This window comes from Ipomoea nil, unplaced genomic scaffold, assembly GCF_001879475.1.
Source record: "Ipomoea nil cultivar Tokyo-kokei standard unplaced genomic scaffold, Asagao_1.1 scaffold2826, whole genome shotgun sequence".
Lineage (NCBI taxonomy): Eukaryota > Viridiplantae > Streptophyta > Magnoliopsida > Solanales > Convolvulaceae > Ipomoea > Ipomoea nil.
In genome coordinates this window covers 3,368,354-3,385,188 of record NW_017619254.1, presented here as the reverse complement: position 1 = coordinate 3,385,188, position 16,835 = coordinate 3,368,354, and the positions used below count along the sequence as shown (strand labels likewise).

The 16,835-nt window shown below is 36.8% G+C and overlaps 3 protein-coding genes across 7 annotated transcripts; 1 reads left to right on the top strand and 2 right to left on the bottom strand.

Moving 5' to 3' along the window:
* On the bottom strand, positions 1-3,904 carry LOC109158943 (receptor-like protein kinase FERONIA). Its single transcript, XM_019306876.1, has 2 exons — positions 3,697-3,904; positions 1-3,016 (listed from the first exon to the last, which is right to left on the bottom strand). Exon 2 carries the CDS (start codon positions 2,954-2,956, stop codon positions 290-292), a length of 2,667 nt encoding a protein of 888 aa, XP_019162421.1. The 5' UTR covers positions 2,957-3,016; positions 3,697-3,904; the 3' UTR covers positions 1-289.
* A 3,986-nt stretch (positions 3,905-7,890) lies between these two features.
* LOC109158946 (mannan endo-1,4-beta-mannosidase 6) lies at positions 7,891-11,350 on the top strand. 4 transcript variants are annotated; one of them, XM_019306883.1, is made up of 6 exons: positions 7,891-8,055; positions 9,457-9,733; positions 9,867-10,061; positions 10,149-10,271; positions 10,399-10,610; positions 10,806-11,350. In XM_019306883.1, the coding sequence occupies exons 1-6, from the start codon at positions 7,934-7,936 to the stop codon at positions 11,236-11,238; spliced, it is 1,362 nt and encodes a 453-aa protein (XP_019162428.1). In that variant the 5' UTR covers positions 7,891-7,933; the 3' UTR covers positions 11,239-11,350. The 4 variants fall into 4 exon arrangements, with proteins under 4 accessions (XP_019162428.1, XP_019162429.1, XP_019162427.1 ...); XM_019306884.1 differs by lacking the exon at positions 7,891-8,055 and adding an exon at positions 9,033-9,091; XM_019306882.1 differs by lacking the exon at positions 7,891-8,055 and adding an exon at positions 9,212-9,372.
* Positions 11,351-11,560: 210 nt separating this feature from the next.
* On the bottom strand, positions 11,561-15,716 carry LOC109158945 (serine/threonine-protein kinase AtPK2/AtPK19-like). 2 transcript variants are annotated; one of them, XM_019306880.1, is made up of 7 exons: positions 15,586-15,716; positions 13,629-14,550; positions 13,388-13,470; positions 13,193-13,313; positions 12,882-13,055; positions 12,484-12,608; positions 11,561-12,271 (listed from the first exon to the last, which is right to left on the bottom strand). In XM_019306880.1, the coding sequence occupies exons 2-7, from the start codon at positions 14,271-14,273 to the stop codon at positions 12,265-12,267; spliced, it is 1,155 nt and encodes a 384-aa protein (XP_019162425.1). In that variant the 5' UTR covers positions 14,274-14,550; positions 15,586-15,716; the 3' UTR covers positions 11,561-12,264. The 2 variants fall into 2 exon arrangements, with proteins under 2 accessions (XP_019162425.1, XP_019162424.1); XM_019306879.1 differs by having other exon boundaries at positions 11,561-12,073; positions 12,504-12,608; positions 15,586-15,706.
* Positions 15,717-16,835: the final 1,119 nt, after the last annotated feature.

The window sequence follows — 16,835 nt, the reverse complement described above, 5'->3', positions numbered from 1 at the left end:
TTTAAAAGTAAACACAATTAAGATCAAAGTATCAAAGGAACAAGCTCTTCAAAGTTGTGGGTACAAAGTATCAGACTTATATCATACCGAGTAGCTGTAGATACAACTTACAAAGGGGAATTAAAGGATATTATATCAATACAAATATAATAAATTTATGAGTAAAAAGAATAAAGATAGTACAAACTACAAATTAAAGATCAAGCCTTTAAAGCTTAACCTCGTGATAGTGCATTGCCTTACCTTGGATTGAGAGCGGGTGGGTGGCGGGCAGTGTTTGTTTCAAGACTCAACGTCCCTTCGGGTTCATGATCTGAGAGAAGACGGCGCTGGGTGTCAACCCGTCTGAGTCTTCACTGGCGAGACTCCGGCCACCAATGCTCATCGATATCCCGCTGCTTTGTGTATCAGTCATGCTTGCATCAAAACCAGGGGATGCCTCGGGGTCCTTCTTGTCTTTACAAGTCACATCAAAGCCCTCTTCGATGTCTATTCCTCCGAGCCCCCCTTTGCCGCTTTCCTCTGCGCTCTCTTGAAGTTGTAGAGCGAATTCGAGGTTCCAAAGAACATCGCCCATCGAGGGCCTATCCGTTCCAACATCAGCTACACACTTCACTGCTGTCTCCGCGAATTTCTTGAAGCATTCGGGTGCAATCTTGCCCTTCAAATAAGGGTCTGTGATTTGATCAAGAATGCCCTTCTTATGGCAATGGAAAGCCCATTCTGCTAAGCTCACTTGCTCCTTGGGGAGGGTTGGGTTCAATGCAGGGCGGGCACACAAAATCTCGAAAAGTACCACACCAAATGAATAGACATCTGACTTTTCAGTGAGTTGCTGTCTTCTGAAGTACTCGGGATCCAGATACCCAAAACTACCCTTAACTACAGTACTTACATGGGTGTGATCCAAAGTGGGACCTGTCTTCGACAACCCGAAATCAGACACTTTTGCCACCCACTTCTCATCCAAGAGGATGTTAGTGGTTTTCACATCCCGGTGGATGATCGTATGCTTGGCACCCGTGTGAAGATAGTGTAATCCACGAGCAGCACCTATGCAAATCTCGAGCCTTTGCTTCCATGGCAATGGAGGCTTTTGGGTCTTGTAGAGGTGCTCGCGAAGGGTTCCATATGCCATGTAGTCATAGACAAGGATCATTTCACAGTTCTCTTCGCAGTATCCAATCAAAGATACAAGGTGGCGGTGGCGAAGCTTAGAAAGCATTTCGATTTCAGTTTGAAATTCGTGAATACCTTGTTCTGACAATGGGTTACCACGTTTAATAGCAACTTTCGTGCCACCATCAATTTCTCCCCGATATACTTTCCCGAAACCCCCTACTCCAAGAACAAGAGCTTCATCAAAGTTCTTAGTGCCAGCTTTGATCTCAGCGAATGAAAAGTGGCGGCAAAGGTTCGATGGTAACGAGGAGGTGTAACTTCCCGTGGTGTTCGTCTTAGCAGAACCAGCAGAATGTGAATTCCCGTACAAGGAAAGAGGAAGCCAACCGGATTGTGCATCGCTCGTACTTGTATCCTTCCCGTGGCTACGTTTTCGGGAGACGAAACAAATGACTAATCCAATGAGTAGTAAGGCAACAGCAATTCCACCACCAATCCCTCCACCAATAGCTGCTTTATGATTCTTCCCCGACTTTCCTGATATCGAAGATGGAATAAATGGTTCGATTTTTGATTGCACAGATGGGACTGGATTGGGGCCAGCAAGATTTCCCAGAGTGCCATTTACTTTAAATATTTCCAATCCATTCAAAATCGCATCCAAATAAGTAGACCCCGGTTTTGGATGTAGTGCAAGCCAAAGATCTACCTGTGGATCCCCTTTAGGAACAAACACCCCATAATCCTTATACTTGGGAACTCCATTTTTACCTGCCCAAGCAATTGCATCAGCTCCCGGCTCTGCAGTTTGATTGTTCAGGTAGATGATGAAAACCCTCTCGTTGATTTCGGTAATAATGGTAGTGAACTCACAGAAGTGGAGCCTGACAAGGTAGAAGAACCCCGAATCAACCGGAAAATACCATGTCAAATTGTAATTCGCATTAACACTTGCATTTGGACCCATTGATCGAAGAGTTTTATAGACCTCCACCGGGGCAACATAAGTTGGCATTCCCGGAGGATAGCTGATTGTCATATTATAATCATCTGCAGTCTCCGTGACCCCAGTCCCCGCTGAAAATATATACTTCGAATCTTCATCCCAGGACCTAAACATCCCAGTATCACTCGATGGCGATATGACATTGCCACCGACATTCACCCGATAAATGCTCTCGAGTGCAGTACTATTATCAATGTTCAGTGGAGAATTTTGTCCAACAATCATAGTAGATCCATCTGCAGTGTTATAAATATCGGGGTGCGAAACAACCTCGATCCCATTCACAAACGCAAGAGAGTTGGGGCTGTTTGGGGATGGCGTGAAAGTCACATTCAGAGTCTCGCCTGGGACATTAACGGAGAACTCCTTCACCAAAAAATCGAAGTTCAGAGCTTCAGTAGTCTGGCCTGCACTGAAGTTCTTCAGAAGGGTATACTCTCCAACTCTCACCGAGAACACTGAATTGGTGGCATTGAGGCCATTATAAGACGCAGGATAGAAATACAGGCGAAGAAACTTCCTCCCAGATGCCACCGGGAAACTATAGGTGAACTCGGATTGGAATGTTCGGGCTGTCATAAAAGGAACTTGGGGGACAGACGGTTTCTGAGAATCAGCAGAGGAGGTACTCGACTTCCCCGTGCCCAGGAGGAACTTAGACCCAACATCTGTGGTCCATTTCCTATTATCTTGATCAGTAACCCCATCAGGGCCTCCACAATTCAATAGAATCTTATCAGTCGGCACATAATCCGCAGCCAAAGACACTCGAAGCAACGCCAGTAAAACAAAGCTCAAGACTACAAGGAAAGACTTATCCGCAGCCATGAATGAGCTGAGACAATGCTCAACCACAGTAAACTAGCTGGGAAAAGTCAACACAAGTTTCTGCAATGAAATCAGCAACAAATCCCAATCATTACTTCAACTACAAGCAATTAATGCAACACACATCAAACACAGGTCAGGGTTTATGCAGATATCAACCAAACCAAACCACACGGTAATAGCAGAAAATGTCGAAATCAGCATTGTTGAGCATATAGCCATTAACGTGCAATCCAACTATCAGCTTAGGCTTTCAGTTGAGATGGAGCACATGCTTCAATTTGGTATCAGAGCCAGAGCCAGACCAATCCAACTATAACTATAAGCTTAGGCACTATAACTATAAGATTAGGCTTTTTAGTTGAGATGGAGCACATGCTTCAATTAGCATGAATCTTCCAATATTCACGGTAAATAAGATTAAACAAACAGCTATGATTCCCAAAAGAAGAGACTTCTATTTTTTTTCACTGCTATAAGTTCTAACTGGAATGGGAAAATGCCCAGACAATTTAAAGAATAAATTTTTATTTATTTATAGCCTTTTAACTGTACTCATCAGAGAAAGGTAAGACATCCACGAAGAGAGATGAAAAATAAGCTGAGACAGCTAAGAAAAATGAAAAAACAAAAGCTTAGATTTTGATGTTCTTTGAATCTAAGTATGAATGGAACTTGCAAGATCCATTCAAATGAAGCAGCTAAAGAGAAGAAAAAGATGAATTTGAGCAGCAAATTACCTGAGAGATGAGTGAGCAAAGGGAGAGATCCAAGTTCAAGAGAGAAAAGTAAACTTCAAGCCATTCCCGGGTTGATCCCCAAACCCAATGCTGCGTTGAAATCAGAGAGAGAAGAAAATGTGAAGAACTGAGATGAGCTTAGAGAGAGAGAGAGAGAGAAATTAGGAATATATTTTGAGTAGCTTTTTCATATGAACATAAAAGAAGGAGACATGTATTGGAAGCACTAACTACTACATCCATTAATTCTGGATTTCTGGCCTTGCAGCTGGGTGGAATGACCGTTGTGCCCTTCACCGTGGGCGTTCATTCTTTGATGTAAATAATCCCAACCGCCGCTTGCGCGTATAGTTGGATGACAGGACGGGACAGAGCAGCACGAATCGGCGGTGTGGTGAACGCGTTTGCAGTGGGTCCCCTTCCCCACTCCTGTTTATTTTATTTTGAGGTGTTCGGTAAATACGTTCGTTGTTAACTGATTGCATTAGTGTATTTGATTAGTTGATAGCATTAACTTATTGTAGAAAAATATTTAATAAATAAACTGTTAGTTGATAGCTAATTATATGTAAAATGATTTTAAAAAAAAAATTAATCGAAAAAAATTACTTTAAACAAATTTTTGAATTTTAAATTGTAAAATAATAAGTTGTTACAAAAAATTAATCAATTAAACACTTATATTGACTGTTTAATCAAATCAAACATTTAATAATAGTCAAATAAGTTAAAATTGACTGATAAACTACATATGTTACCAAACAAGATCTTTATCAATACTAAATAGAATACATTGTATAATTATGTATATGTATGTATTATTTAAACACTATTATCAATAATATCCGATTATAATAATGTATGTCATACATAATATTATCGAATATGATTGTTACTTATGTGGATAAAATATGTTAAATTTTTAAAAATTTTAATAATTAGATGAGAGAAAAAAAAAAAACAAATTGAATAATTATTAATTTAATACTCACGTCATTTTAAATTACGCCGCATTTTCTAATTATTATATGATTTTGAAGGGGTTGAGTTGGCAAAAGGCTGGACTGTGGGCCCTTTTTCCAAATAACATCAACTTTCATTTATGCTTATCACGTTATGTGGGGCCTAGAAGATTCCGGCGGGAAGAATAGTGGGCCGCGCTGGATTGGGCTGGGATACTTTAAAGCCCAACTTTATCAAGGTATAACCATATAGAAGTAATTGGGCTGTGATTTGTTAACTTGGGCTATACCTCCAGTTGTGATCCAATTCAACAATGGATATTTTGTACGGAGTATATTAGAAAAGACAAACGTACAGATAACCCAATCACTAAAGACCCATTATAAAATACTACATCAGCCCGAATGGAGTAGCCTGAGTTGTTATACCATGGACTAGGTTCCACCTTGCAAGGTGGACCCTGATCCTAAACGATATATAAATTATTTGTTTTTAGTATTAGAATTGTGAACTTCTAGAATATAAATTGGATTTCTAAGTCAAAACACATAACGATTGTAGAAGGAATTTGTGAATACAATACAGGATCATAAAATCCTAATATGTTAATGTTGTGTAACTGCAGTATTTGAAAGGAACTTGTGAATACAAAACAAGGTAATCAATTATATATATGTTAATATTGTGTGTTTGTAGTATACAAATTGTGAACATTTAGTATGTAAATTATGAATATTTGAACATAGATCCACATAATAATTTGCGGGGTAGCCTTGTGGGTGAAAACTTGAGAAACGAAAAATAAAAAAAAAATTAAAATTAAAATAAACAAGTTTAATTCTCGTTAAATAAACTCAGTAGGAATGAAATAATATAAAGAAGTTGTAACATTATTATTTCATAATAACAGAAAGAGGTTGTAAAATTATTATTTCATAACAGAAAGAGGTTGTAAAATTATTAGTATTTCAAATCTTTATTCCGACAAAAGGTCAAGCAGTTCAACTTCAATTCGGTGCAGTTCTATCATTTGGACTTATTAAAGTTAAATTTCTTAACTAAGTGGCTTGTAGTTCATTGGTATCGGATTGCTCCCCTAAGTGGGAGGTGTAAGGTTTGAACCTCAATTGAGACAATAGTGTGTATATGTAGGGTATTCCCTTCCTTATAATAATAAAAAAAAAAAGTTAAATTCCTTACTTATCAGTTAGTATATATGTTCCATTTTAATTTCCTCTTCTGGACCCAATAAAGACAAAAGTATAGTCTTTTGTCTTACATTACGCCGCCATTTTGATCTCTATCAAACTTTAAAAAAAAAAAAAAACAAAAAACAAAAACAAAATTAGATATGTCGCATCGTTCTTATCGATTTTTTTAAGAGGAAAAGCTATTTTACTTTTTAATTCGGAGTTAGCTCAAAGTATAGTGGAACAAAATATATAGAAAGTTTTTATGTAACATCATCTTTAATATTTTTTTAATTAAATTTATAAATAAAATTTTAATAAATTTCTTACAAAATTAAATATTTTTAATGAAAACAAAAAGAAAACTTATTATAATTAGTATATTGTAGCATAAATATATTAATTATTTTTAATTTTTGAGTAAACTCTAACATATTCATATCAACTTGAATTGGGATAAGATTTGAACTTGTAACCTCCCTTATAGAAATAGACAATGATGTATCAAGTAACAAGGCGCTTGTCATTAATTAATTAATTAATTAATTTAATTAGAATTTGTAATTGAGATTTAGATTGATTGAATGATATATAACTATATAAGTTTATATTTATTAGTGTAAAAAGTAAATGTGTTAATTTATTAAAATTGAGAGTTTAAAATGTTATTTTGAAAATGGCAACAGTTTTAGTTGAACTCATATGATAAATATGATAACCCGAAGTTGTAGGATTAGAACAGAAAATTTTAAATCAACCAAAATCAATAAATTTAATTTAAATCAATATATCTAAGACCGAACAAACTAGCTCCATTGACCTCCCTAAAATTAGTTGATATCTCCTCACACTAAAAATAAAATTTATTTCTAAAATCATAATAAGTCTCAATCTATGTTATACCTCTTATTTATCTCTATTTTTTTATTATTTTTTTATATATAATTATTACCATGCACATGCATATACAATATATTTTCTTATATATAATCTTCAATGGTAATAATGTGTATAGACATTATATATTGAAATAATATAAGAAATAAATTTAATTTTATATAAATTTTAATTAAATATTACCATATTTATATTTAATATTTTATCATATCTAATATTTTTATTTTAACACTATTAATCATATCATAATTATTTGTCTTTCAATGATGACATGATATGCTGACTTTATAACTATAAATTCTACAACTATAAATATAAAAAAAAAAAAAAAAGATTAATTTTATTTTTTGTCCTAGATTTATATGTGACAGTTCACTTTTAGTCTTTTTTTTTTATTACTATTAGAACATACTCATTTAGTCCTAGTATTATTGTGGTATGACCGTATGACCATTTTTAGTCATCCCTCAACAAAATCGTTTAAATGTCGTTAAATACAAAGGTATTTCAATTTTTTTTTATACAAATTAGGTTGAACTATTATATATTTTATGTTTATTTTTTTGAAAAAAAAATCATAATTGAAGACTGAAATACCCTTATATTTAACAATATTTAAAATATTTTGTTGATAAAGGACAAAAAAATGGTCATTCCACAATAATATTAAAACCAAAAGTGAATGTTCTAATAAAAAAAAAAGACTTAATGTGAATTACCACCCATAAATCTAGGACCAAAAATAAAATTAACTCAAAAAAAAAGTATATTTTAATATAATTAAAATTTAAATATTGAGTATTAATATTTCACATATATGTGCATAGCCCATATAAAATACTAAGTAGTCCATATTATAATTATAATTCATATAAAAGAAGGAAGAAAGTTCAATTTGAAACAACATAAGTATAGTGCATGAACTTTGTGTCGTGACACGCCACACTGCAGCCACTTTAGGACATCTGTATCTTCTTGCTCATTACTCATCGTTGCAGAAATCAGCAGCCCCAATTTCTGTTAGGAAAGATAGTTATTTTAGCAACTATTTCCGCAATTACTGACGTCGTAGTTTTGATTTTTTCCAATACAGGGTTATAACCAAGCAACTTCAACTGTACATTGTAAGCTCAGCTCTTGGGTTTCAGAAAACTAAAAATATAAATACAGATACACAGTAACCAGTAATGGGTCTCAGTAAGCACAAGAAATTCAGTTACTGCTGCTGTTCTTCCACCAGAACCCATCTCTGGAGAGGCTTTCAATTGTTGATCAGAATGTCACATCTCCTTTTGAACCAGTTGCTCAGGTATATATATATATAGAGAGAGAGAGAGAGAGAGCTGTGTATATATATTTTTTCTTTGATTATTTTTCAGCTGAATTTTCTCTCATATCTGTTCACTGAATGAAAATGACCCATGAGGGGACAACCATAATCAAGTTGGTCTTTCGTAAGTTTGATCACCACAAATTTTTAAGTTCGACTCTCACGGGAAGCAGTTTATTCGTTTTTTTTTTAAAAAAAATTTTTGGAGCCGGTCAGTTATGAGCAATTTAAACTGATTTATCTCCTTGTAGTTGGTTAGTTTGGTAACCATAAGTTTTTAAGTTCGACTCCGTGTGGAAGCAACTTATTGACTTTCTTGGTTTGAAGCGATCAACTATGGACAACCTAGGCTGATTTACCTCATTGTGGTGGGTCACAAGGCGGATTTACCCCACTCTCGGTTAGTGGCTGTGGGTTTCCTAGTCACAAAGAAAGAAAATGACCCATGAAAGTATGGATCACAAAAACCCAGCAGTATATATGCCACTGCAGCTTGACTGATTTTCTTGCATGAAATGGTATATATGCCACTGTCATGATTGTGTTGCAGCAAACCAGGAAGTGATTCTTTGAAGTTAGAAACTGGTTTGTGATTATCTTGTATGTCAATTTGAAGGGATTAAGAAAACATGTTAATGATTGTACTCCAAGTTAGTTAAGTCTTCTGTGTGCTGCAAAGGTTATCCTTTGAAGCAAAGTGGCAATGTCAATTTCACAGGTAGCATAGAGTGATGGGAAACAATTAGTTTAGTTTCAGAATTTCAGAATTCTCTCCAAACATTGCCTGTTGATCGAGACATATGAGCTGCACAAAGAAAACAGACATCATAAGTTTTAAGGAAATTAAATGTAGATTGCTTATGCTGCATCCTTTTTATCCTTAAATTCGTAGTGTTTAAAAAAAAAAATTGACTGTTTCTTTAAAGAGGAATAATCGAAGAAATCTTGTCCCACCATTTGTTTTAATCTGTTGAAATCTTGAGCAAAATTGGATCAGTGGATCTTTGCTTTAAAGGTAGCTATAGCTTTCTGCATTGGCACTTCTCTGCAACATTAACTTGTTGCTCACACGTAGTAGTAGACGTAGTGTAGACATGGAAGTATATGTATATATATATAGTGATCTTTCCCAATGTAGAATCCAATATATTGAGAAATGGCAAAGCATCAAGTTAAATTTAGTTGCAAAGTTCAGCTTCTGGCTGTTATGTTTACAGTACTTATCGCAATGTCAAACTCGTATTTATTGACAGACACCAAGAGTGATAGTTTTGAGGCATGGGATAGTGCAGAACGGGATTGGTAACGGGCTTTTGGTTTTCTGTGATGGGTTCGGGTGCTTAATTAGGCTCGTTTTGCTTAATTGTGTGTTGTTTGCAGGAGTTACCGCGGGGGTGAGATGGAAGACGAGTGGACGATGGTGCAGAAGAGCGGGAACCAGTTTGTGGCGAATGGCCAGCCCTTCTATGTGAATGGCTTCAACACTTACTGGCTAATGGTGTTTGCAGCAGACCAGTCGACCCGGGGGAAAGTGACCGAGGTGTTTAAGCAGGCGTCGTCTGTAGGCATGACAGTGTGCCGCACTTGGGCTTTCAATGATGGCCAGTGGAGGGCTCTCCAGAAAACGCCTGGAGTTTACGATGAAGATGTCTTCAAGGTCTTCAGATTGAATCCAACCAATTAGCTAGTCTAACTCATGACCTTATAAACTCATATGTTAAAACTGCAATTTCGGTTTGGTTAATAAACCATTCATCTGCTAAGAATGTGCTTGTTTTTTCGGGTTTTAGGCGTTGGATTTCGTCGTGAGCGAAGCAAAGAAGTACAAAGTCAGGCTTATACTGTCCTTCGCTAACAACTGGGAAGCCTATGGTGGCAAAAAGCAGTATGTGAAATGGGGAAAAGATGCAGGCCTGAATTTGACTTCTGATGATGACTTCTTCTCCCATCCCACTCTCAAAGGATACTTCAAATCCCATATTAAGGTAACCTTAAACATGATTAATGTATCTTAGTCATGATTTGATTGAAACATTTGACAGAATCTCCCCAAAAAAATGTCTTGTTTGAAGGCTGTGCTTAACAGAGTAAACACTGTCAACAACATTACCTACAAAGACGATCCTACAATTTTCGCGTGGGAGCTGATGAATGAGCCCCGCTGCGAATCAGACCCCTCGGGAGATAAACTGCAGGTTTGTTCTATCCTTGTAGAGTAACGTTCAATCCAACTATCAACTCAGACTTTTAGTTAGACGGTTGGTAGAAAACCTCAATATGCATGATTTTCAAACCAAAACTGGAATGGTTATGTTACTGCAGAACTGGATACAAGAAATGGCAGTCTTTGTGAAGAGCATTGATCCAAAGCATCTTGTGGAGATTGGGTTGGAGGGTTTCTATGGCCCTTCAACGCCGAACCGGGCTCAATTCAACCCCAACACCTATGCCACACAAGTTGGAACAGACTTCATCAGAAATCATATGGCTCTTGGAGTTGATTTTGCTTCTGCCCACATCTACCCAGACACTTGGTGAGGAATAGCATTTATATTACTACCTTTTGTCACAGCATAACATATATTCTTCCTTCTGTAACAAACTCTATAGCTATGAATAAAGCATTCTTCCTTATTTCTTCCTTCTGCATGAATGAGTGTCCATAACTTAGCTCGGTTTTTAGTTGAGACAGAACGCATTTCTGAACATCTGTTTCATTTGGTGTGAAGGATTTCACAGAACATAACAGATGCCCATGTGGAGTTCACCAAGACATGGATGCAATCCCACATCGAAGACGCCGAGAGCTACCTGGGAATGCCGATCATCTTCGCCGAGTTCGGCGTCTGCACGAAAGATCCCGGCTTCAACGCCACTTACAGAGACACCATTCTCAGCACCGTGTACAAGAGCATCTTGAACTCCACCAAGAAAGGCGGTGGGGGCGCCGGCGCCCTTCTGTGGCAGCTCTTCCCTGAAGGAACAGAGTACATGGACGATGGGTACGCAATAGTTCTCTCAAAATCTGCCTCCACATCGGACATTATCTCTCTGCATTCCAAGAGGCTCAGAGCTTTCAACTCCCTGTGTTCATGGAAATGCCACTGGGGTTGCAAGAAGAAGCAGGTGCTGGATACTTTCCTTGGCCGTGATGAGCTTTAGAATCACTTATATACTGTAATGATTATCCACCATCATGGATCATCTGTGATTAATACTGGGTTCATGTAATATGATCTGAACAATAATAAAGTCATATATGTTCTGTAATTTATGATTTGAAGTGTTAAATCTTGACTTCTCATTTGTTTGGACAGAAGAAATTGTCCTATAATATTTAGTAGTGTTAGTATATAAAATTTATATATTTAAAAACGTTATCCCAAAATTAAATAAATAAATAATTCTTATCACAAAAATTAAATAAATAAATAAAAGCATCTACTTGGGAGTAGGGAACAAAAAGTGACTAACAAGCTCCAAATCATTAAGTAAAAACATCACTAAGCATTGCTGAAAAGAACAACGTTATTAGGTACCAAAAAGACATGTCAAACAAGCACCTAAATCATAGGTGGTAGGAAATCTAAACCAGAAATTAAAGCTGAGACAATCAAATTCAATGCTCCTATTAAGCCATCATAATTTACTGAGAAAGGGAAGCAAATGTCGAAATCCTTGTCAATGGAATGAATGCATATTAGCAGAAAGGGCTACTGTTTTGAAGGAAGGAGGCCGCGGGTCTGACGTAGGTGAATCCCTGAAAGTGATCGCCATTAGGACTGGAAACCGGAGAGTCCTGCAGGGGCATATCGGTCCAGCACTTGTCAAAGTTGGCGATGCAGTGCTTTCCAGCAACTTCGGGACGAAAACTAGGTTGTACTTCCCTGGCCTCTAATCTCCTCCAGTTGATCGGCCTGAACCATTTATGCCCCTTTATTTCATCACCTCCCTTCGGCCCACTGCCCAGGCGTTTACTGGGGTCCTTTGACAGTAGCTAAAGATATAGGAGAAGCTTTGTTAATATTATGGTAATGGAAAGTGTTAGCCAAACAAAGGGAGTATAACTCAATTAGAACACGACATTTGTTGATCCAATTTAGAAACGAAAGGCATTGATGTTTTTGCAGACTTCATAATACGAGCCTTTGGATACTAACTGGTAGAGTGAAACGCAGTTTAAAAACACTAAACGGGATTATAACGTAACCAGCTTGGTCAGGTTAAAAATACACTCTTATCCCTTAAGAGAGGTCGGGAGTTCAAACCCCCTCGTATGGAAAAAACAATATGGCCAGCACTTTCCCCCTTAATTGGGCCGGGCCGGTGACAGTTAGGACCTGCTCTGGACACCTCGTGGTCTGACCACCCCCCACCCCCCCCCCCCCCCAAAAAAAAAAAAAAACGAGATTATAACGTGGAATTACCCCTTTCAGTAGAGAATGTGCCTCGCTAGTCAAAAACGATGGCATCTTGAGTTTCTCCTTAATTATTTTCTGCTGAACTTTCTCTCTGTTGCCAATAAAAGGAGGCTGAAAATCATGCAAAAAATGTCAAAAGCAGGTAAAAATGGAATTGAGTTTTCAAACAATATTAACCTTGCCTTGTGACCCTAGCCAGCAAGGAGGTAAACCAGCCTAGGTTGCCCATAGCTGACTGGCTCAAACCAAGAAAGTTAATAAGTCGCTCTCAATGGGAGTCGAACTTGAAACCTTGTGGTTACCAAGCCAACAACCCGACCAACTTGGTTGGGGTTGCCCCCACCTTCCTTGCCTTCTTGTAAACAAGAAAGTTTGAGAACATACCTTTCCAGTAAGCATCTCAAACAACAGAATTCCAACGCTCCACCAATCTGCCGCCTTATCATGGCCTTTCCCAAGAATGATTTCAGGTGCCATATACTCTACTGTTCCACACATGGAGTTTGACCTCGTATCCTTCTCGAATTCCTTTGCTAGTCCAAAGTCCGTTAGCATGGCCTAAAATGGAATAAACCGGAATCACAAAGTGATAACAAACAAGCATGTGAATTGTGTGAATGCGAATGCAAATTTCAGAACTTCTCTCTAGGAAGAGATAGTGGGGGAGACACACTAAGGAGAGATCGGGACTATACATGGCCATCTGCATCCAGTAGGATGTTTTCTGGTTTGAGATCTCTGTGCATTATGCCATTTCCATGAAGGTGAGACACTGCTGATACGATTTCTGCTGTATATATACGCGCAAGATCCTCTCTGAGACATCAAACAAGTGTTACATCATAACCCCAATTCTCAAGAACGTAACAAGGGACAGAAAATTAAGATACCTGAAAAGGCCTTGACGGTAAAGCTGAAAGAATAGGTGTCCACCATTAATGAAGTCCAGCACAAGGTAAAGTCTATATTTTGTCTGTACGATGAAAATTACAGCAATATTGAAAATGAAATTTTGAAATACAGATTTGACGTTCTAAGAAGATTCCTGTGCTAATGCTCAAAGTAGTAGTTTATAGAATGTGTTAGAAAAAGGTAAATCATGTAACAGAGATATAAGTTACTCAAATTTACCTGAAATGAATATCTAAGCTGGACAACAAAGGGGTGATCCATCTTTGTCAAGATATCCCTCTCTGCTTTCATATATTCTGCATGGTTCTTCTCCATAATCTTGTCCTTCCTCATGACCTTCATTGCATAAATTTCTGATGTTCCCTTCTTTTTCACTTGAAAAACTTTTCCAAACGCACCCTGCCCGACAACTTTCATGACTTCAAAATCTTCAAGGCCAATTGTCCGAGAATCAGGCTCCTGAGCAATTGAATCATTGAGCTCCTGATCTTCTTTAATTGTTTCGCCAATTAAACTCTCTATCAGTTCAACCGAATCTTCTGTTTCATGAAGGGTGAGCCTGCCAAGCTTCAAAGATTGACTTACAAATGACGAAGGACCAACCAAGGAATGCGATCGGTTGCAGATAACCTCGGGATCATCATACACAAGCTCGTTCATATTAGCTGGTGGGGTAGTACCTTCAGATATCCCATTACTAGGTTCGTTTAAAGCTTGAACTGGAAGAGGACCGAAAACATCAGAAAAGTCCAACTCAACCTGCTCTGCGGGAACATCAGGAGAACTAAGGGGTGGAAGGAAATCATTCCTGAAGGATTTTGGCATGTAAGATTTTGCCACAGAAGGGAGCTGAGAAGAAACCATGCTTGCAAATAACGATACTGGTCAAAGGATGCAGATGGCCGGATACCAAGAAGCCTACACCTTAGTCTTTCTAAATGGTTCAAAAGTTAGAACAACCAATGATATCCTTTCAATTCCTGTAATCAAATACAGGTCTACGTGGAGAGTATGGGTCTTAAAGCACTTCAAAAGCAAGCAAGCGAGAACCCAGAAAAAGAAGTCGGTCTTGTTTCCCACTTTAGAGGAAACCACAGATGCCACAGTAATGCTTGAATTCATCAAGATACGGAAATCAAACCTGTCATACAAGTCAATGGCAAAATTAAAAATAGAATACTCCGTATTTATTATGTTTCTCAATATCAAAGAGGACATAGCAGTAAATCTCCAGACATTTTTCCAAATTAGTAATCTATGATAACAAATGCAACATATTTAATCTAATCAATTTCTTGCACAAGTTGCATAAACATAGAACTGTTCTCAAAATACTCGACTTCTCTCCCATCAACATTTAGCCCGAAGCCCCGAACTACATTGACTTTCAAACCTACAATAGAATCCATATGGACAAGACAAGACTGTATCCAAACTACATCCTTCAAGAACATTCTAAAAAATCCTATTCAAAATCACAAATTTGTAAAATTGAGAACAAGAAAGCAGAATACAATGATTGATCTCAAATCTGAAAGAGACACCTAAAAAGGGATTGACCCACCAGGACAGGAATAATCCTAAACAGTGGCCCCAAAACCTATCCCACAAAACTGAATAGGAATCAATATATTATGCAGAGTACTTAGTTTATGTATTTCCAGTTACAAACCAGTAAACACTTGTTTCTCTTAAGGTCCACATCTCCCACCAAAAATAAAATAAATGTTACATTACCAGGACAAGGGGAGTAGAAACTAGAGAACCATAAAAAACTACCCCCAAGAGTAGCATAAACCAGATCCAAACTCCAAACTAGCAAATTCAAACAGTTTAACAGGCCATACATTGATTAATCCGTCCAAGTTAGGAACTTTAGAAGCTAAAGCGCCAATCCTTAAGTCAAATTTTGCAACAAAAAGCTTAATCAAAGAAAAAAGGTGCAAAATTGTTTCTACCCTTGAAAGCAGACAAGCAAAACTTGAGAATTTCCTACTGAGTTTTTAAGCCATGGGTATCCGACCCAGATTACAAAGAGGAGAAGGATGCCCCTCGGATTCAAATTACCCTTCTCATTTTACTTTGTAAAGTTTTCAGAGTTGAATTGCATGAGAGATGAAGAAACAGATCTAAAGAAATCAGAAAATAACGCATGGGATGGGATTGAAGAATGAACCTTTGGGAGTGCTGCAGCGAAGGCGAAGAAAAGAGAGGTGTTGGGATGTGTGGTTTTGACGGATGGATCGTCAAAGGAAGAAGGCCGTCGTAGCCACTAACCACCTAAATACTCTCCACTTGGTGGACCGTGTCGTTCGTAAGAGGGGAACCCACCGTTCCACCAATTCTCTACCTTCCAATTAATCCAAATTTAACATGTGCCATTAGATCAAGTTTTTTCACCTTCCAATTAATTAAAATTATGATATCATATCATTTCAACAAAAAAATTACATAAAAATAATAAAATTGTCATGTCTATTATTACTAGTTTTTCTACGCGCTTTGCGCGAATAGGATAATGCCCAATACTTATTTTTAAATAAGTATTTCAAAATATATTAATAAAATATTATATAGAAGATGTTTATTTAAATCGGTAATTTAAAGTATATAAATGCAAGATAATATATGAGAGGTTGATTATATATAACTGTCACAAAATAAATGTTTGCAACTTTGTAATGACGCTAATCTTAAGTACTAAGTTTAAAATCGATAGTCTAAATAAATACTCTTTTTTGTTTAAATTTTTCTAATTCTATTTTGGGTAGCATTGTTATTGTTTTCATCTTCAGTACATGTCTTTATTATTATTATTATTATTATTATTGGTAGTGTGTCATGTGCAATTGGGTTATTGGTGGTATCATAGAAGGATTCATCATGCAATGAGATTATGGAGTATGAAGTTTTAGATTTGTTTTGTTGTATATATGACTGAGATCTTAGTTGTGCTATGAACTATTTATCTTACAAACCGGTAATTTAAAGTATATAAATGCTAGATAATATATGAGAGGTTGATTATATATAACTGTCACAAAAATAAATATTTGCAATTTTGTAATAACACTAATCTAAGTACTAAGTCTAAAAGCGATAGTCTAAATAAATACTCTTTTTGGTTTAAAATTTTCTAATTCTCTTTTGGATAGCATTGTTATTGTTTTCATCTTCAGTACATGTCTTTATTTTTTTTATTTTTATTTTTTTGTTATTGATAGTGTGTCATGTGCAATTGGGTTATTGGTGGTATCATAGAAGGATTCATCATCCAATGAGATTATGGAGTATGAAGTTTTAGATTTGTAGAAAAATCATTAAAAGATACTAAAATCAAAATAATATGAACCATTCATGTTAAGAAACAATTAGTACCGACATTTTTTTTGTTCCAGTTAAGGGCCTAACATTATTCGCTCTTAT